Here is a 21,145-nt window from a genome sequence, read left to right as displayed (position 1 = left end):
TTGTTATGTCTTCCCCTTGGCACCCATGTGACCCTCTCACCAGAGAAGGGTTTTTGCATTTCTGCTTCTGCCTCACGTTTTCTAAGCACATCCCCACGGGAACTTTCGAACCGGTCTGTTGAATTCTCCTGGGCTGAGGCCTCTGCAGGCTTCTGGGGAGAAATGTCCCTATGCTACCAGCCCAGCTACATTTGTGGACCCCTGACCTTTCTCTGGAAGTCCAAAAGGTACCTGTGGTCCACAGTGAAGAACCCTTGGCTGGATCAAAGGACTTGGGTTCTTTGCCTTGGCTTCAGACAGTGAAGAGCAATGGTTATAGCACAAGATTTGCACTTTAACCTGGGCTTTAACCCAAGCCCCAATACTAGCTTGCTTTGTGGGCATCAGCAAGTCATTTAACCTCTCAAAGTCGCTGTCTCTTTACTCTAAAATGAGAATCCTAAAGATACCTACTGCACAGGGTTATGAGGAGGATTTAACAAGATAATGTACATAAATGCCTGGAGCATTGCCTAGCACTTACTGAAATTTAATAATGGTGGTTCCTTTCCTTTATTTAACATGGGAGGATATATGCAGACAGAAACCTAGAAGGTGTCAATGGGTGGAAATCCCCCCTTCCCGTCTCCACTGTCCCTTCTTGGGATCAGAGCCTCATTACCTTTGCTGGGACTATTGCAATAGTCTTCTGGCATAGCCATCCACACTCATCTTGTGCCTGTCTTTGGATTGCGTTCACTCTTCTGCTTTCCTTCCTTCCTTGGCTGCTCATAATCACATAATTTAGACCAGATTTCTTAGCTTGAAGTTCAAGGGCCTCTAAGTTGATCCCACCCACTTTTTCCTAACCTTTACAGAGAAAAAGGACCCAGGATATGGAGTCTAAGGACATGGATCCTAGTCCTGAATTGGCTACTTTCTTCCTAGATGACTGAGTAAATTATCTAGTCACAGTTTCTACACTCAGAAATTGATGATCATAATATGGCCTTAAGGGATCCACTGAGGTTTATATCCTGCCTTTACTGCTGAGTCCAGTGGAGCCAGTGGGCAGGACCAGATGTATCTTGCTCACTCTTATATTCTTAGCACAGAGCCTAGGGCCTGGCACGTGGTAGATGCTCAGTACATAGATTCGTTGAAAGAATGAATGAACAGGATTGTGAGGATCAGACACGGCACGACCCAGGTAAAGCACCTCCCATGGTCCTTGCTTGGTCTCCCAGGAGGTACACCCAAACAGCAGCTGTTGCTATGCAGGTCACTCGAGGAGTCACTTGAGGCAAATACCCTCCCTTCTCTGAAGATACTCCCTTATCTGTACTATGAAAGCACCGAAGGCATTTCTGGTTCTTATTTTCTGTATTACTAGGCGGAGCATGCAGAAACCGCTCAATAAATGTTTTCTCAGGAGATGCAGCGCAAGAGTGAGTTGCCTCATGGGGCCTGGTTCCCCTCTGCCCTTTACCCTGTGGGGAAGATGGGGCCTCCTTCTGATCCCTCCTACATTCAGCTCCAGAAGCCCAGCGGGTATGTGGACCGGCTCCGGAGCTCTCCCGAGCGGAAGCAGAAGCCCCAGGAGCAGGGAAAGAATGTGGGTTTGGGGAAACCGGCAAAGGAGGGGCAGGCCGGGGAATGGGCGGGTTAAGAACCAGGTCCGGGCTGAGAGACGGCCCGGCAGCCTGGGACAGCTACTCGGGGACCGGCGGTGAGGAGCTTCAAAGGGGCGGGCGGATGAGCCAGGCCCGGGTCAGCGAGCGGCCGCGGGGCCCGGGCGGAGAGGGCGCGGGAGCACAGGGCGGGGAATGTGGGGGGTGTGAATTGGCCTGGGAACCCCGCGGCCGCACAGGAGGAGTTGCGGGGTGGGGGAGGGACCCAGAGGGAGGGCGCTGGGGGCAGTGCTGGAGGGGCGCCGGGCTGCGGCCGGGCAGGGGCGCGCGGGGAGCGAAGCAGCGGCCGCGGGTGGGGTGCGGGGCGGGGGGGAGCGCGCATCGAGGGGCGGGGGGCGGCGTCGGCGCTGGGGGTGGGGGAGCGGGTTGGGCGGCTGCGCCGGCTCCGCTTCAGCCGCTGCCGCTAGGGCGCGGGGGGCGGGGGGCTCGGCGCCGCGAGCTCGGCCATTGTGGGAGCCGCTCCCCTCGGCTCTGCGCTCCAGCCCGGGGCGCGCCCCGCCGCCGCCGCCGCCTTTGCTGCTGCCGCCGGCCGAGTCTCCGCTGCTCCGGCTCCCAAGGTAAGGCGCGGGGCGCGGGGCTGGCTGCAGGCTCCCTTCCTGTCCACCGGGTGCGCGGCGGCGGCGGGGCGCGGTGCTGGATGGCGCGGGGCGGCCGCGCCCGAGCCCGGGCGGCCGGCGGCAGCGGGGAGGCGGCTTGACAGGCGCGGGCATCGCGGCCGCCCGGGCCTCGCACCTGCAGCCCCAGCGGCCCGGGCGGGGGAGCGCCAAGCTCGCGGGGCGGGGGTCTCCCCGCGGCGGGCGCTGCCAGGGCCAGAGGGAGGCGTGTTCTCCGGGAAGATGGTACGACGAGCCCTCTCGGGACGGGCGAGACAGCCGCGGAGCGGCCAGGGCCCGGCCGGGAAGGCGCTTCCCGGCCCCAGGTCTCCGCCGCGGGCCTGGGCGCCCGCTCGGCTCCCGGTCGCGCGTCCGCATGGCGCGGCCCCGCTCTTTGTCAGCCGCGCGCGGCAGGCACGCGGACCCACCCGCGGGGCCCCGGGTTCGCGGGCGCGCCCCTCCCCCACCGCGGGGCAGGGGTGGGGGACCGGGGGCGGGAGGGCCTCAGCGAGCGAGAGCCAGGTGAGGTGCCCGTCGCGCACCGGGCCTGCGGCCTTGGGAGTGGGCTGGGGGCGTGGGCGCGCGCTCCGGCGACTCGGGGGCTGATGGAGTGACTCAGGTGAGCGAGGGGTGGGGCGAGAGCCCCGAGGTCAAACAGGTGTTTGCGAGGGGAGGCTGACTGACCCGGGTAGAGCTGGGGAGAGACGGTCTCCCCGGGAGGAGGCTGGGGATGTGCCGGCCTTTGTAGTAAATGGGCGTCTTGGGGAGGAATGGGCGGTTCTGGCTTGAAGCAGGTGGTCTGAGAGGAGGGGCGTTTTCCTGGCCGCTGCTGACGCTGGGGAGGGAAGCCTGGCCTGAATTTCCCCCGAGGCGGGGGCAGTCGCTTGGGCACCGGACCTGGCTGTGGGAGACGGGCACCAGAAGTAATTGCGGGGAGGGGGGAATGCTAGGATAAAAGGCAGAGCTGTGCCAGATCCTGGGTCCTTTCCTTTCTGTGGCTAGATTCCTTCTTGATGTTCCATGGGAAAAGGGCCCGAATGCTTCCCGCACAGGAGGGGTCCTGGAAGGGCTGTTCTATCTGCCCGTGGCTGCTTGGAGGCCTCCTGCAAACGTTTGATGTTTCTTTTGTTATCTTTTCACATTCTGTGCTTCTGGTGGGGATCTGCCAATGACCCAGGAGCCCGCCCCTGCCCCTTGCTCCCTCCAGGTTGAGGTTCCCAGAATCCGGGAGGAGCTGCACCCAGAGACCTAGGTGCAGGTATTCCCCATAAGGGAAAGCTGACCGTCTCCCCCCCACCTGGACCCTAGAGCCAAAGTGAGAGCTGCTTAGTTGAGCTGGATTTGGGGCCTGCAGGGAGGCTGGTAGCTGAAGGCATGCACCATCCACGCTCTGATGAGGCCGCTGGGGTGGTGGGCCATGTGTAGCAGATGGTTCTGGGAAAGGAGCTTGGCTTGGCTGAGGGACGGCTGCCCAGTCTGGCTGGTGGAGCCCAGCTGGCCCCAGAGTGGTTGTGTTTCCATTCAGATCTCTCCACTAGCTAAAATGACCAGAAAAACTTTCTGTACCACCTCCCCCACCCCCATGCTGTGCCACTTATTCCCACAACAGTCCTTTGAATAAGCAAATGAACATTTTATCTAACACCCATTGTGTGCCCTGTGTGGTTCCAGCCAGTTTTAGATTTGCATTTCACTATGTTCTTAAAACATCCTCTAAGGTGAAATAGTGCCCCCATTTTGTTGATGAGGAAACTGAGTCCCAGAGAGGTGAAGTGACTTGCCCCAGACCACACCAGTTGTAAAGTGGCCAGACCAGAGTTGACACGCAGGTTGGTCTTACTTCAAGTTCAATACTTTTCTCAATAGACTTGGCCAAAGATGGAATGGGACAGATGTAGAATTTCTGTCTATTTTAGCTCAAGCTTTGTTTCAGGCCTGCCAGTGAGATCGTGCTTTAGCTTTTTGAAAATACTTCCCATCTGCTGCCCCATTTTATCCTTAACAACATTCCTGGGAGGTAGGTTGAACAGGAATGGAACAGTAGATGCTGTCCATTAAGTGCTTACTAGACACCATGCCCTGTTCCGCGCTTTACCTGCAGGATCTCATTTGTGCCTTGCAAACAGCCCTGGGAGGTGTAGGTGCTATCATCATCCCCACTTTACAGATGAGGATGCTGAGGCTCAGAGGTCAAATAGCTTCCTCAGGGCAGAACCTGAATCCACGTCTTATGATCTGTGGGACTTGAAAGGTCCAAATGATCAACTAACAATAGTAGCGCTTACTAGGAATAGGAGCTTAACTTTTACAGAGTATTTTCAGGTGTATTTATTTATTTATTTATTTTAAAGATTTTATTTATTTCTTTTGAGAGAGAGAGAGTAGGGGGAGGCATGGAGGGAGAGGGAGAGAGAGAATCTCCAGCAGGCTCTGCACTGAGCGCAGAGCCTGATGAGGGACTGGACCCCACGACCCTGAGATTATGACCTGAGGCGAAACCAACAGTCGGACGTTCAACTAACTGAGCCACCCAGGCCCCCTGAGTACTTTCATATTTATGAACATCTTTACATGTTACGTCCTGGGATTTCTGTCAACCCCTGTGAATTCATTTTGCCCTGCATTATCATCACCCCATTTTCCAGATGAAGAAACTGAGATTCAGAGGTCAAGTCAATGGCAGAACTAGGACTAGCACCTGCTTCCCAAGTCCCAGTGTGCCTTATACGACCGACCCCCTCACCTGCTCATGTGCTCTCCTCTCTCCCACAGACCACCTGTCCCTGGGCTCCTAGACCCTCTCCTACGGCAGCCCCTGCCTGGGCGATGTCTTCCTCAGACGAAGAAACGCTCAGTGAGCGGTCCTGCCGGAGTGAGCGGTCCTGCCGGAGTGAGAGATCGTACAGGAGTGAGAGGTCAGGGAGCCTCTCCCCATGTCCCCCCGGGGACACCTTACCCTGGAACCTGCCACTGCATGAGCAGAAGAAGCGGAAGAGCCAGGACTCGGTGCTGGACCCTGCGGAGCGGGCCGTGGTCAGAGTCGCTGGTAAGAGAGGCCCTAGCGAGCAGGGTGGCAGGAGGCAAGGTGACACTGGGCCTGTGTGCACCGGCTGGGGGCGGGTTGTGCAGGGGGCCTCCTGGGGCGCTCTGACAAGCCAGCTGGAGTCCAGCTTGGCATTGTTACTGTTGGAAAGATGATGGAATAACGTTAAAGAAAAACCCAAGACAGTAGACTCTGCCATTCCTCACCCCTCTGAGCTGGCCAGAGGCCTGGATGCAGTTTTGCACCTTCTCTATCTTTGTCCCCATGCAGTTGCCTTCATGGTCTATACACCATTCTGGATCTGACTTTTTTCACTTACTCTGATACCCAAATGATTTTCCATGTTACACCTTAGGCTTTAGAGTTACCATTTATAAAGGCTGTGTAACATTTCATGATTTTAAAAATCCTACTCATTTTCTAATTTTTTTTTTTTTTTGCCACAATAGACAGTGCTGCAAAGAACATCTTTATGAATAATAGCACTTGACTTCTGTTGAGTTATTTCCTTGGAGTAAGTCCTTGGAGAGGGCAGTTTCACTCACACTGCTTCCTGCTGCTTAGCCTCCCTGCTGCTCGAGGGCTGGGGCTGCCTGCTGCTGTGGGATATGCCCACTTCTCTGCTAGCAGGTGGACTGAGCCGGTAGGGCCTCCCTCGGGGCCACAGTCAGGAGTGCAGGCCCCGCAGTCAGGGAGGGGAAGTGCTGGCCAGTGATCCTGCCACCAGCCAGCTGTGTGGCTCTAGGCAAGTCTCCTGCCCTCTCTGAGCCTCACTTTCCTCAGCTTGAGACTGCTTCCTGTGCCGAGCTGCCTTGAGGATGAGATGAGATAATGTATGGAAAGCTCTCAGCACTGTTTCTGGGTCAGGAAAGGGGTGGGGGGAGTGTTGTGGAGTGCTCCCTCTGCTGCTTCCTCGAGGGTATCCAAGCCTCCTTTGGGAGCTATGCTTAGCGTCCCCCGATGCCAGCGGGCCCAGAGTACAGAGGCCAAGCTAGACTAAGCCGGGCAGCAGCTAGTTCAGTGACATCACCTGCTTTCATTCCTTCACCAAGGCCTGTCCTGCTCCCTCTTTGGTGTCTCTCAACAAATGCCCCGGCCAGCCTCTGCTTTGTCCCCTCCCACCTGGGTCTTCCAACCTGCACCTCTCAGTTCTCGTGGTCTTGACCCTCTTCCATGTGACTCACAAGAGTATTTCATTCTAAAATGTGAACCTGATCCTGTTTGTCACTCAGCTGCTTCTGAGCCTTCTTTGGCTCTTCCTTGCCTAGGGAATAGAGGCCGCTGAAATCAGGGCCCTCCTGAGCTTCACCTTCTGCTGTCTCTGCCTCTAAGCACCTTGTCACACTGAGATGTACCTTGACCCCTAGAGCTGTGTGCCTTGCGGGCTCAGACCTCCCATGATGTAGCTTTCTTCTCTGTAAGGCACTGGGAAAGTGCGACCTCGTCTGTCCCCAGTACCCCCAGGGGTATCCAGAGCTCCCTCCTCCGCTCTCGTATTCATACTTTTCCCTCCCCTGTTCTCCCTTGTACAGCTCAGCCATTATCCCTCAGGGAACCTGTCACTCCCTCAGGACTGTTAGCAACGCCAGACCATGTCTTGCTTCTGTGTTGGCCCCCAGCTACTTGCACAGGGCCTTGTGCATGTTGGAGATCAACGAGCCCCGAATGATGGAAGGAGTGCAAGGAGCGTTTTGGGGAGAATGTGTCACCAATTGTGAGTGATCCAGGAGCAGGCAGTGAGCTGTAAAGGGATGCTAGGTAGGGAGAGGGTTCTGTGGGCTCAAGTCCTGAAGGGAGGGTTTTAGCAGAAGGTGAACTTCCAAGGAGGAGACCCGGCAAGCTGGAGAGTTTACACTGCTTTTGTGGGCAGCAGGAAGCCCTTGGAGAAGGGTCTTCCGTCCTCCTCAAGACGTCTGGACCTGTGGCATCAGCCAGTCCGTAGAGTTTCCCAGCTGTCTCTAGGATGCTGAGAGGGCTTTACTTGTCTCCAACCTTGAGGGGCCCCGACCAAGGGGTCTCAGGACCCACTCTCGTTTTCCTGAAGGTGGCCTCCTCCCTCCGTATGCTCTCTAGCTCCATCCTCCACCACGTAGACATACTTCTAGGTCCCTTTGGGGTGAGCTCCCCTTCCAGGCTGCTCTGAGGGGCCCCACGGGATGATTTGCCTGTCGTTCAATATTGCAAGTCTAGCACGGGAGTGGAGCGGGCTTGAGAGGGCTTGGGCCCCAGGCAACGTCTCTAAAGATGCTGCTGGGTCCACTAAGCCGAGGGGCAGCGGGCACTGTGTTGTGTTTCCGGCATCCATGCTGATCTTCTGTACCTCCTGATGCTGCCAAATGACAATCCTGGGGAGGGGGCTGGGCCAGGGAGGCTGAAAATGTGGAGACTGTCATGGTTAAAAATAACTCGTGTGCTGCAGTTGGGCGTGTTTCGTTAGCAGCAGAGAAGAGGCGGGCCGGCTGCTGCAGCGCCTGGCTGCAATCTTGCTGTGACTTCGGAGCATTGGTGGGGGTTCGACCAGGGTTATTTAAAAGGCAGCCTGGCTTCTTCGGGGGCTGCTTCCTGTGAGGTGCCAGAAGGGCATGCCTGGGAGACCCTGGGTGCTCCAAGTCTCTCTGAAGTCACAACCTTCATTCTGGGAGGAAATGAAGTCAGTCTGGCCCTGGGAGCCAGCTGTGGCCCATACAGGTTTCTCCTCCCCATGAGTCTGGGGGTGAAGCCAAGTGGGGGTGTCTGAATCAGTCTTACCAAATGTAGAGACCTCCCTCCTTCCCTGGCCCCATTCAGCATCCTGCGCTTGAGAGGCCTGATTGGGGGCGGGGGGAAGGGGGGCCCTGCTGGTCACACATGTCCGACCAGAGAGGCGTGTCAGGAAAAGAAACCTGCTGATCTCAGTCTACAAAGCCCACACAGGTTCTGGGGCCTACATGCGTGCTGTAACCCGATTCTTCCCATCCGCATCCTTTCCCGCCAGATTCTCTCTCTCTTCTTGGCCAGCCCTGTTCTCAACTCCTTAAGCCTCTCCCCATTACAATGGAACAATAGTCCATTACCAAGAAAGCCGGTTTCTGTCCATCTGTGTTTTGGTTTGCATAGAAATTTCACAATAACTGCGAGTTAGGTAGGACTTGTGTTAGGATCTGAGGCCCAGAGGATTTAAACAACTTGCTTGTAGTCACACCCTGGCAGAGACAGGCCTCTGACTCTGGGTACACTGTTATTTCCATTTCCTCAGGCAACGTGGGGCAACCAGGCCCAGCTGAATCTTGTGCAGGTGACAATCTAAAAAGCTGAGCTGGTCTCCAGACTCACCTGAGAGCCCTCCTGCTCACTTCTGGTGGAGGTCTCAAGATCCCGGCCTATAAAAAGGCAGGGACAAAGATCTCTGAAACTTTGCCTCTTTGAAGACCTCTGGCTCTCTGTTACCGCCCAACCAGCTTTAGCGATAGCCTTACTCATTGGTGGGAGGCAACAAGGAATGGGAGGGACTGGGGAAGGTAGTCTTCCAAGGACCACAACCCCACAGGAGAGGAAATAAAGTTGTATATCTTGGGGCTTGTGGGGCGCTCCCCACCCCCCAGAGAAAAGCTGGGTGTAGGACAGAGAGTCACACAGTTGCACGCTGTACAGTTCTAAGGGGGCGCCATTCCTCCTTTCTGTCATTGTGGCTTTGTATATTTATTATGACAAATTTCCTGCAGATGGCAGTAAAGTGTCTGGAAGGAGAGATCCCCTTTGGGCCGGGACTGGGCTGGGTGCAGGAAGAATTCCCCATCCACCTATCAATCCGGTATTCATCCACTTAACCTCACATCTTCAGGACCCTCCCTGTTCTCGGCATTGATATTCAAAGATGGCTGAAGATGTGGTCCCTTCTTCACAAAGCTCAGTCTGGTTGAGAGGACAGCAAGGAAAAAATAATTACATTCCTGTGTGCACTGTGAAACAGGGGAGCATAGGGACTCAGGGCTAAGGACTGGCCTCCTAGTTAACCAGCAGAAAGCAACCCACCCCTCAGCAGGTGCTGGTGAAATCATCATTCCCAACATCTTCTCCCGTGTGGCCTCCCTCAGAAAGCCTTCCCTGTCAGTCAGCAGCAATTATATCTCTGCCCAGCCCTTGTTTCAGTTGATTTATGTTACAGTTCATTGTTTCCGTCAGCAGATCTAGAGGTTGCTGTAGTCAGGAGTCCCATCTTACCCTGCCTGGTGTTGCCCCAGAATCTCACCCTGAAAGCATGGGCTTACTAGAATCTAGAAGCCTGGTGAGGGCCATGAGATGCAGCTCCAATGCTGGTTGGCCCTGCTTTGAGAGCTCACCTCACCTCCGCTGCTGGAGTCTCTCAAGGGCTTCCCTTTGGGGAGCCAGTGTTTGAGAGCTTATGCCTGGTCAGAGGAAGGGGCCTGCTTCTCTGCACCCATGCATCTCTCCTCCAGGATGGAAGCTCTGAGAAGGAGCCTCTTTGCTTGTTCGTTCATTCATTTGTTCAATAAAAAAATGGATTTAGCCCCAGTTAGGTGCCAGGCCCAGTGGAGACAAGTGGACCTAGAGGCAGAAAACTTGGGTGAGGGCGCCTGGGTGGCTCAGTGTGTTGGGCCTCTGCCTTCGGCTCAGGTCATGATCTCAGGGTCCTGGGATCGAGCCCCGCGTCGGGCTTTCTGCTCGGTAGGGAGCCTGCTTCCTCCTCTCTCCCTCTTTGCCTGCCTCTCTGCCTGCTTGTGCTCTCTCTCTGTAAAATAAATAAATAAAATCTTTAAAAAAAAAGAAAACTTGGGTGAAAGACTTCACTTCCTAGAGCCTCAGTTTCCTTGTCTGTAAAAGGGAGATGATGGCATCTGCTTTGAATGATCATTGAGTGAGAGTCGGGACGTGTTAGACAACACGGGTTAACATGCCTGTTACTGCACTTAGCGTGTCATTCCTTGTAAGCTCTCTGAGCCACTAGGAGAGTCAATAGAGTCTCCAGAAAGGCAGCAGTTTCCCAGGTGAGCCAGGGAGGGGCCCCCGGCCTCTTAATTCCATCCCTTTCTTTTGTTCACACTAGGGCTTTGTCAGAGGGCAGGTGGAAAGGCTTTTTTTTTTTTTTTTTTTTCTGGCCAAACCATGTTGGGAAGAAAGGAAAGCAGGGGCAGGAAAGGGAGCCCTAAAAACAATTCCACTGGGAACCCTTACTCCAGAGCCGCCAGTCTTGCTTGCCTCAGGTTCTTTGACCTTTGCACCCAGGGAGGCTCCTCTTACTTCCTAGCTTCTCTGCTTCTTCCTGGCAGTATCCTCGGGAGTCCCCTGATCCTATCCTGGAGCTTGGTTTCGGTAGCAGGAAAGTCCCATGAAAGTGGGGCAGAAAGAATTGGAGCTCCACACCACCAGCTCAGCCCCAGCCCTTTGAAAGTGAATCTGGGTCACCGTAGCTGCAGGGATGGAAAGTGACCACGTGGGCAGAATTTTGTGCAGGCAGCAGAAAAGACACCCTGACTGTCTTTCCTCTGAGGCTCAGGGTCTTTGTGGGACCCCAGCTGGCAAAGGAAGGTGATTGCCACATTGCAAGGTGTCGGCTTTGTGCTGTTGGTTTCCCATCATGCTTTTCCAGTGACTTCCCAGGTCACACGGAGACAGGTTTGGAATGGCAGTCTGACTCATGCCTCTCTGTTCTGGAGCAGCTAAGGGCTGAGGTTAGGAATGCGGAGGAAGGACTGGTTCATTCGGGGGCTACGGAAGCCTGTCATTTCTCAGTCCCACGGGGTTAGAGATGACATGACACCAGAGGACCTGACTGTACAGCGGAATCTAGGGCTGCGTTTTCTTTTGTTGCTGCAGCCTTCCCCCCGGGAAGAGGTCTGTGAACATATCTGGATGGGGGGGAGTATTAATAACCCACCACCACCAAAGTGCGATCCTACACCCGGCCAGTTGCTGCGGCTAGGACCTGCCGTGATTTGGCCCTGAGTCTGCCAGTTGCCACCTGTCAGGTAGAAGTGGGCCAGCTTCCTGGCTCTGCCTTGGCGCTCCTGCAGGAGCAGAGATGGTGCACCTGGCTGCAGTCTCTGCCTGGACTTAGGAGGCTGCTGCAGAGACGGTCTGGCAGCCCTTGTAACCTGAAAACCAATGATGGGTGGAAGTTTCTGTCCTCAGCTGTGTCTCACCCCTACTCAAGAAGATACCAGGGTTTTGCCTTGTGTCTAGGGGGAGGTTCTGTCTGGAGCCTCAGTGGGTGTGTCTCTGGGCATGCCTTTCCCTCTGCATTCCCTCCTTACTCGTCTCCTCCCTCCCGTGCTCACTCTTCTATTCATTCACTCAAGGGCATGGCTTTGGGAGTCAGCTGGAGTCCCAGTTCCAGTTCTATCACTTGCCAGTTGGGTGAGCCCGAGGAAATGACTAACATCACTGAGCCTCACTTTCCCACAGTTAAAATGGGGGGAGCAAGAGTGCCACTGCAGAGTCTCATGGGGTGGGTTAAATGAGATAGTGAGAGTGAAGTGCTTGGCTCAATGCCTGCTAGGTAACCAGCACTAGATACACATTAACCATTCCATGAATGTCATTCATTTGCTCATACACTTGTTCACTAATTCATGAATGCATCGATTCATTCCTTTTCTTATTCATTGATCATGCATTTGCTTGTTTGCCACATATTTCTAGAGCTGCTTTGTGCTAGGCTCCAACTGGGCTTCAGAACCCAGCTCCCTCCTGTGCAGGCAGCCAGCACGCATCCTGAGCTGCGCACGTGGCAAGCCAGAGTTATCTGGAAGTTCCAAATGGGAAGGCCTTTTTCCCTACTTCTGCCCCCACTGCTAGCTTAGCACTATGATAGCATTTGATCTGGGACTTGGGAAAGAAAGAAGACTGCCAGGACAACCTGAGGAGAAAGGGCATATCCTGTTGTTTGTTTCTATTCCTGTTCTCCTCTCTTCGGCCTTAGCAGAAAGGAAGGAAGGGAAATGAAGAGCGAACAGCTGGGAGGAGTTAGGAATTAAAGAATTCAGTGGGTGGTTTGGGGATTTGAACTCTGGACTCAGTCCAGGAGCTCCTAGTTGCTGATGTCAGCTGGGATCCCCTAGTAAATAATAGTTGTAAAAGCCACTGTATATTGAGTCCTAGATGTGTGCCTATATCATTCAGTCCTCCCAGAACCCTGGGAACTAGTTGCTACTCTCCCGGTTTTACAGTAAGGAGGAGAAGGAACTTGTCTGAGGTCAGACGGTAAGGGGCTAGTGGAGCTGGGGTTCAGCATCGCTGAATGTGTATGGCGCCCCCTGGTTGCTGTGGCTCAGGTTGGCCTAACTCCAAATTCCCGGCCTAACTCCAAATTCCCGGCCTAACTCTAAATTCCCCACCTTCTTCAGAACATTTCAAACATACACTAAAGTTGTGGGAATAGTATAGTGAACCCCCATCACCCAGATTCAAGAATGATCAATTCATGGCCAATCTTATTTCAGCCATGCACCTCATTTCTGCCTCCCGAATTACAGAGTTGGAAGTTCCAGTAATCACACACTTTCACCGCCTCACATTTAAACTATCATATTGGGGTGCCTGGGTGGCTCAGTGGGTTAAGCCTCTGCCTTGGGCTCAGGTCATGATCTCAGGGTCCTGGGATCAAGCCCTGCATCAGGAGCTCTGCTCAACAGGGAGCCTGCCCCCCCTCCCCACCTACCTCTGCCTGCTTGTGATTTCTCTCTCTGTCAAATAAATAAAAAAAATCTATCATATTGCCTTTCCCCCTGTAGTCAATATATTGGTTTATCTGTTCAGTAGTCATATCTTAATGGGAACCATCCCACTCAACCCATTTCCCAGAGGCATCATGTGGGATTCTGACTTCTGAATGCAAGGGCCCCACATGTCCCTTCCAGTGTTGCTTATCTGATCTTCTGGCCCTTCCAGCTTGCGGTTCATGCCCTACTCCCGGAATACGCAGAGCTGAGCTCAAGCATTCCTGGCTCTGTGTCTGGAAATTTGATTTCTGAAGTGATATCTGTTTGTTTTGCCTAAACCACTTCAAATGAATCAGGACCCTGCCAGTGTAATTAAGAAAGTCCCCTGAAGATGGATTTCAAAGATTCAGTCTTAAGATACTGAACTTGAGATGCATTAGGACTGAATTCTTTAAAATCGTAAAGGGAAGGGATTCTGGTCTTGTGAGAGGGGCCTGCACCCCAGGCCTGCCCTGATGTTGGTGAGCTGTTTCCTCTCCAGGGCTTCTCTGGGATCTGTACTCAGCTTCCAGGCTACCTCTCACTAACCCTTTAGGGGTTTCTGTCCTGAGGTAGCATTGAATGAGGAAATGTTATTATTTTTTTCCCTTAAGATTTTATTTATATTTTTGAGAGAGAGAGAGAGGTCACTTGAGCATGAGCGGGGTGAGAGGCAGAGGGAAACGCAGGCTCTCTGCTGAGCAGGGAGCCTGATGAGGGGCTTGATCCTGGGACTCTGGGATCAGGACCTGAGCCGCAGGCAGATGCTTAACTGACTAAGCCATCCGGGTGCCACAGGCAATGTTATTTCAAGTGGAGGGATTAGCCACAGCGCCTAATTTGGGGAACCTCCCAATTCCCCCAAAGAGTGCAGAGTGCCTATAGCCCTGTTTGGGAGGAACCAAAGAGCCCCTACACAGGATGAGCAGGAAGGGAGACTGGGTGTGGTTGAATGAGTGGGGCTCACATTTGCCTGTTTCCTTCAAGAGAGGGAAAAAAATAGTTAGAATCACAGAAAGCCTAGGAGACCGCAGAGGGGCCTAGGTAGCATTCCTAGGTACTATTGATATGTTCCGAATGCCAGGTTTGTGCTTAGTAGCTTACAAGCTTCATTTGACCTCATCCTTAAAACAACTTTAGGAGGCAGATGTGCCACGGTAGATAGAACAGAAACCCAGAGAGTCCCATAACTTGCTCAAGGTCTCCCGGTCAGTAAGAGGCCATGTTGGGAATGGCTCTAGCTCTGCCTAGGGCAACCCACTGCCTCCCCCATTACAAGGAAGGGTAGTTTAATAATAGCTAACATCTGCGCGGCACTTCAAGGTTCACGGAGTGCCTTAACTCCCATTATCTCCACTGTGCCTTAGGAAGCCCGGGGCGGGTTAGGCATTCCACGCCCCTTCGGGACAGCTGCCTATCAGAGGTCCAGCTTCTGCTCATTTCTCCCATGTAAGGATTGGAGATTCTTTGGCATTGGCTCTGACAATCCAGGGGAGAAGGCCTAGGGAGGCTGAGGTGGAGAGACTTGGCCAGTTGCTATGGTAACCCAGATGGCTGAGTAACCATTTTGAGGGTTGCTATGGTGACGGGCTGCCTGTGGCAGGGATCTTGTCTTCCTGGGTGGCTGGCACCATCCAGACCTCTTAAATTAGCGACGTTGCACTTTCTGAACAGAAGAGGGCAGCATGATGGCGGGTAGACGCTTCTTACCCCAGAGTGGTCTGGGAAACTGGAGGCAAAGCTTAATGAAGTGTTTCCAGGGGCTGGGCGGAAAGGGAGTTTTAGCTGGTGATGGAAGATTGGGGGCGCTGGGCCTGGAGGCAGGTGTCCTGAGACTAGAACCGGATGATCTTCTTCCAAGATCTAGCTGAAAGATAGGGCCTGGGGTAGCCCCTTCAGTGTCTGGTTCCAGCTACTACGGGCGAATGTAAAAGGCACAGGAGACAGCTTACCCCCGCAAGGAGGAACAGAGCGCGTGCGCAGATGCACGGACGCGCACAAGCACTACTAGCAAAGAATTTATTTATAAAGCATCCATTAACACATGTAAAATAATGCAATAGGAGCCAAGCTGAAGAAGTGCTGGGAGTAAACCTTGTAGAGGTTGGAGGAGGAGCGTTAGCAGAAAGAGAAACATTTTCATTTTCTTCTTTCTCCTCTGCACCTGAAGCCCTTGGCCACTGAGTGGACGCTGAATTGGATTCTCATTTGTCTTGAATCACAGATCTTGCCCACATCTCCCACCCCCATGTCTTCACTTGATACATCTATGCCTTCAGCAAATATTTCTTGAACATCTAGTAGATGTGAAGCCTTGTGTTAGGTCCTATGATGAAGGAAGATGAAATAGATGTGTCTCAAAGAACTTCTGAATGAAGGAGGCAGTGTGATGCAGACACCCACAATACATGTGGCTGGAGGCCCGGGAGTGAGAGGAAGAAAATGTGGCTGGGATTTTGAGAGGAGTCTCTTCTACCTAGGTTGATTAAAAATAACTTCATGTCATTTTGGGTGAGCTTCCAAGATGGGTAGGATTTTACTAGGTGAAGTTGGGGAGTAGAGGACATTCCAGGCAAAGGCTCAGAGTTTTATTATAGGGGAAGACCCCACACATGAGGGCATCGCGGGAGGCCAGCCTGTAAAGGAAAGTAGATGTCAAAATATGGAGGACTTTGAATGCCAGGCACAGGTAAGGGACACTGTGGGAGACAAGCATATTTTCTTCTTAAATACTCTAGCCTTCAGCTAGTCAGAAGCCACAGGCAGCTGAGTATTTTAGGATCATCTGGTCCACTCATGCATCCACTGAATCAAAATTTTAAACAAATATTTGACAAGTGCCCTGCACGTGCCAGATTATTTGCTAGATGCAGGTCTAGTGAACAAGGCAGACGACAGCCCTGGTCCTCAGGGAGCTAATGGTTTAGTTAGGATTAAAGACATGGAACTGATAGCTTCAAGTGTGATGGATATTACCAAAGGGGAGTAGAGGGGGTGGGAAGACCTACTAATCCCAGGGATCGAGGCAGGCTTCTCTGTAGGAGTTTCAGCAAAGGTGTGAGTAGGATGAGCCAGGCCAAAAGAGGAGAGCATTGAAGGATTACAGCCTGAGAAAAGAGCAGGTGGGAAGGCCCTGAGGTGAGAGAGCACATGTTTGAGAAGCTGAAAGAAGTTGAAAGAGGCTGGACCTTAGAGAGAGGGGCCCTTGGTGAGGCTTGAGTGGGGGAGGATGTGGTGGAAAAGTAAGGCTTTATTTACTTTATTTACCCTTTCTTCCCACTAGATGTCCTTCTGAGTACATCCTGCCTCCTTCGGCTTCCCCATTGCAGCCTCCTTAGAAATGCAATAGCAGAGTCGCCATCAGGAGCAAAGGAAAATCATAGACCTAAAGAAGAAAGCCTCAGAGCTGTCCTGATTGTGTGGTCTGGCTATAAATTTAGACTGTTGCTTGGAAAAAACCAGAAACCTCCCCTTCATAGTCTTTCTTCTTCCCATCCCCCCACCCTCCAGCAGCTGCTTTGTTCCTCTATCCCTATAAAATTTTCTCTGTATAAAACAGAAACATCAGCCAAACATGTGGACTTCCCCTTTTCCATTCATTAGACGAATTCATTACTTCAAAATCTCATGGGAGCATTTAAATGCAAATCTTGTCAAGAAAGCTACTTGAGTCTGAGAAGCCCTCCAGCCACAACCCAAACCAGAACTTTCTTCCTTGAATACCATGTTTCTTAAAAGGAATCTCAACCTCTTGCCCTCTCCCCTCTTAGCCCCCTAAGCCTTCAACAAAGTCTGATTCCCAGAACAGACTCTCTCTCCCTTCTTGCCCCTGTCTTTCTTCACTTTTGGCAAGCCTCAGTCACAATTCTTGAGGAACCTGCTTACAAAGTGACACACGTAGCAGCCCCAGGAGGGGATGGAGGGACTTTTCTATTTACTGTAATGAAAATGAGGCAGATGTCTGGGGGTGAGGGTGGAGGTGTGTGTATGTGTATTTGTGTCCGGGCTTTCTTAGCCCTACTGGAATAAAATAATATAGGAAATGCAGATGACTCAGCACGGATACAGTCAAGGTCCCCAGAGTTAGCACTTCTATATTCTCTGCTGTTTACGAAAAATGTGCTTATGCCATCAATCTCCAATTCCTTCACCCTGCATTTTCCACTAAGTCTCTTATTTGAAAAATAATAAACCTCAAGCTTGGGGCGCCTGAGCGGCTCAGTCGTTAGGCATCTGCCTTCAGCTCAGGTCTTGATCCCAGGGTCCTGGGATGAGCCCCCCCCCCCCCCCCCCGCATTGAGTGGGCTCCCTGCTCAGCTGGAGGCCTGCTTCTCCCTCTCCCACTGCCTCCCCTCCCTGCCTTGTGTTCCTTCTGCCCTCAATCTCTGTCAAATAAATAAATAAAATCTTTAAAAAAAACAAACAACAACCAAAAACTTCAAGCTTATTCTCCTTCTTTTCTTAAACTGAGTTCACTAGCAGCTGACACCAAACTGTGGTCTAGCGTTTTTTAAGCACAAAGGATTAAACTGGAAGGAAGTGAGCCTTTGTTGAAACACCCTCCCTTGTCCCCCCTCTTTTAGGCCCTTCCATATATGATTTTCATGCCTAGAACTTGGGCAGGCCAGCAGAACTTGATGGATGGGGAAAGGTATGATTAATGACTTGCTCATCCGATTTTTGATCATGGTATGATGTGGAAACAACCAGTGTGCTCCTATTAGTGAAAAGCATCATCTCTTCTTACTAATGTGCTGAGCACTGACCAAGTACTTGGCAACTACTCATAGTCCGTAAAGAGGCAGGCCTTGTCCCAGGGGGAAGAAGCTCCTCTTTAAAAACCTTGAGAATGGGAACTGAAATGGAAATCCAAGTCCCAATTTTGCCTGTTCAATGTCCATGAATTCTTTTTTTACTTGCTAATACGCTGCTATTGTGAAATCAGCCAGCTTAACTTTTACCCACAACCACCTCCCCACCCCCTGAAAAATCAAGTTAGCAGACTTGAGGAGGCCCTGGAGGATAATGGCTGGGTGAGGGGAGCTGGAGGCAAAAAAAACCGATCACCTGCATTTACCTGAGTTACTGGGTCACAGCTGTGGGCCCCCAGTGCGGTCTGTGAATATTGGGACTGAAGGATACACGGATGAATGGAGGATGGGATGACATTGAGAACTCCCTTTCTCAAAATGGTTCCAAATAAATCCCTACCTGTATTTACCAGTTTCCTTCCTTCGCTATCCTTTCCCCTGACGGAAGATGCTTGGCTTCCTTCCTCTTACCTGACCAGTTAGGTTCCAGGATCCTTTTCTTTGTTCCGTAACAGGTCCCCACATTTCTCCCTTCCCATCTAGGTCTCTCTGTTCTGATGGCTGTCACAGCGCCATAATCCTGTTGGTCCCCCCCCCCCCCCCCCCCCGTAGATTTATGTCCTCCTGTCTCTCTTATTCCCCTCACCGTGAGGTCAGAGTCCCGTTTTCATCCTCCCCACCCCCCACGCCGTGGTCATTTCTCAGCTTCTGGCTCCTCATCCTTGGCCTGGTTTACTTCATGGTGCTTGGCGTGCCCTCTCATTTCAAGTTCAGTTTCTTCCGTTTCTGGAAAACCCTTTGTTTCTGGGATTCCGTGTGGCCTCAGTGTGGCCTTCAGCCTCCTACTGCAGCCCTGTCTGGATCCTGCTCCTGTCCTCCTTCTGACCGTGTCTAGCCCCGGATCTATCTAGGTCTTCGCTCTCTCCCTTCCCCTCAGCTTCCTTAGGCCCTTCTCCTGCGGCTGCACAGGCCCAGCCCGGTTTCCTCCAGTCAGGGGCTCCCTCCTTTGTCCCAGCGGCGGGTGTAGGTCAGCGCCGAGCCGGGTGCCCGCCCGCTCGCCCTGTGGCGTCGGCCCGGGGTCTCCCCGCCGCTGCGGCCCGCCCAGCCCTTCATTCGCACGCGCGTGGGGCCTCCCTCCCGGCGGCCCCCGCCTCCCTCGGCCCGCGCCCCCTGCCCTGCCCGCGGTGGTCCGCAGCTAGCCCGGCCCCGCGTGGGCATCGGGGGGCCGGGCCGCCGAGGCGGCGGGAGAGGGGCGGGAACCGGCCGGGCCTGCAGCTCCTGACAGGAGGAGTCGCCGCCGCCGCCGCCGCCGCCGCCGCCGCCGCCGCCGCCGCCGCCGCCGCCGCCGCCGCCGCCGCCGCCGCCGCGCCGGGGCGGGCTGAGGGAGGAGCGGAGCGAGGGGTGGGGAGGCGGAAACGCGAGCCGGGACCGGCGGAGTGCGAGCGACCGGCTGCGGGCAGGCTGAGGAGCGGAGCGCGACTGCCAGGCCGGGCGAGGCGGGCGAGGAGCGGACAGCGGAAAGCGGACAGCCGGGGCGCCGCCGCCCCCGAGCCGCACAAAGGGCCGAGGCTGGGGCCGCCGCCGCCGCCGCCTCAGCGCGCGGGCCTGGAGCCGGCGCCCGCCGGGGCCCGGGGAGAGCGCGGCGCGGGCGGCCATGGCCGGCTACGTGCCGGGTCAGCAGCCGGCCAACCGCAGCCAGGAGAAGGAGTTCGTGCAGGCGTACGAGGATGTGCTGGAACGCTACAAAGGTGCGGCGGGCGGCGCGGCGGGGGCCGGGGGGCCGGGCGGCCGGGCGGGGTGGCGGGGTGGCGCCCACCCCGGCGTCGGGGCTGGCCCCGGACCTGCTCTTTCTCGGGCTAGCTTATTTGCGGAGTTGAGATAAGCCTGCGGGAGACGGCGCTTTCCCCAGCGCTGGCTACATTAGCCGCCCTACTATCTGGAAGGGGGCGAGCCCGGGGGCTGCCTCCCGAGCCCCGGCGCCGTAGGGAGTTGCCCGGGAGGAGGAGGAGTCGGGCGGGAGCAGCCTCCCGGTCCGCTCCGAGTGTCCAGCTCCTCTCGCCGAGGCTCGGGCGGCCGCGAGCCCGCCCGGGGGCTCTCGCCCCCCTTTGTCTCCCTCAGTCTCCGCTCCGTCGCGTGGCGGCCGGGGTCGGTGAGTGTGCACTTTTGGGGAGAGGCCTCCTCCCCCGCCCAGCCCCGGGGGCTTCGAGCCGGTGGAGGCAGGGGTCTGCCGCCGCTCTCCCTCCCACCGAAAGGCTTGCCGTCGACTCGGGTTGCAGCCGGGAGGCGCTCTGGCCGAGCAGCCACGCACTCCTGTGCCTCCTGCAAGGCCTGGGTGTCCGCGAGAAAGTTTTGACAGGCGGAGGGTCTGCGGACTGCGGCTCCCCGACGTGTCCTCTGCTGCCCGAGGCGCCCTTCGCGCTCGAGGCCGGGGTGCGCGGTCCCGGGGGCCCTGCTCTGATCTTGAACATCCAGGGCTGGGCTTTTGCTTTGTGTGCCAGTTGAGCTTTCCAGCCCGGGAGATTTCCCCCCAGAAACTCCAGAGGCAGCACTTTTCTCCTATTTTATTCAGCGGCGCCCTTGTGACTGGGCCTCTAGTTTCTTTTCATCGGAAGGAAACTTCAGCCCTTTTGACTGAGTCCAGCATACTTGTTTACGACACCTAGCCAGTGAAGGGAAACTAATGCAGAAGCTGTAAAACCCTCCCTCTTTTTCTTCCCTTGCGGCTTGGGAATGCAGCGGGAGAGAGAGAAATGAAATGCTGAAAGGGACCTGCTGAGGAGGTCTGCTTGTTCCCTTCTGCATCAGCTCCTGTAAGCTGTCCAGGTTTCCCTGCCTGCAGCAAGTGTTCTGTCACCCCCCTGTGGTCTTTCTTTTAAGAAATGTGGTTCATTTCAGAGCACAAAGAGGTTAGATTGTACTGCTGAACTTCATTGAAAAAATGCTGCTAAGTGAATGGTTAGTTCCCTTAAGTTTCCTCACAGGCTTTTGAGCAACACTGCACTCTTCAAAGAGAGGACACTCTGTGCCTGTGTTGGGCTGTGACAGCTTTAACAGCTTGCAGAATTATAACACAAATAGGTGAAGAAATCTCAGCACCTCACGGGATCATGTTGCTGGTGTCCTCCAACTGAAAGGAAGTTGGATTCCTAGCAAATGAAAGGAGGAAAGAAGGGGGAAGTAGGGCTGGTTCCCGGAGAGGCCTCTTGTGCTCAGTCCTTTTAGCCGGCTCACTTAGTTTGGTTTCCTCTGAAAAACTTTGATCAGGTGTATAGGAATTTGATCCTTTCCAGGCACAGATCTCTTTCTTGGGAGGAATGAGTTGAAAATGGCC

The 21,145-nt window shown here is 54.3% G+C and overlaps 1 protein-coding gene and 1 long non-coding RNA gene across 22 annotated transcripts in view; one reads left to right on the top strand and one right to left on the bottom strand.

Moving 5' to 3' along the window:
• The first annotated feature begins 5,074 nt into the window (after nt 1–5,074).
• MACF1 (microtubule actin crosslinking factor 1) overlaps nt 5,075–21,145 on the top strand; it is a 347,599-nt gene continuing 331,528 nt past the window's right edge. For 20 of the 21 annotated variants that reach the window (XM_047723646.1, XM_047723649.1, XM_047723645.1 and 17 more), the window contains exon 1: nt 5,075–5,309. In XM_047723646.1, coding sequence (XP_047579602.1) covers nt 5,090–5,309 — 220 coding nt within the window. In that variant the 5' untranslated portion in view covers nt 5,075–5,089. Of the gene's footprint in view, nt 5,310–19,239; nt 19,563–21,145 lie in introns of those variants that run through there. The other variant, XM_047723638.1, reaches the window with a different exon arrangement.
• Nucleotides 15,169–18,433, bottom strand: LOC125096758 (uncharacterized). The gene is made up of 3 exons (XR_007126381.1): nt 18,081–18,433; nt 15,980–16,110; nt 15,169–15,639 (listed from the first exon to the last, which is right to left on the bottom strand). It is a non-coding gene; the product is annotated as an uncharacterized LOC125096758 (long non-coding RNA).

This window comes from Lutra lutra, chromosome 4 (assembly GCF_902655055.1).
Source record: "Lutra lutra chromosome 4, mLutLut1.2, whole genome shotgun sequence".
NCBI classification, from domain to species: Eukaryota; Metazoa; Chordata; class Mammalia; order Carnivora; family Mustelidae; genus Lutra; species Lutra lutra.
The sequence above is the reverse complement of the archived record's forward strand: the minus strand, read 5'-3'. Positions and strand labels throughout refer to the sequence as shown.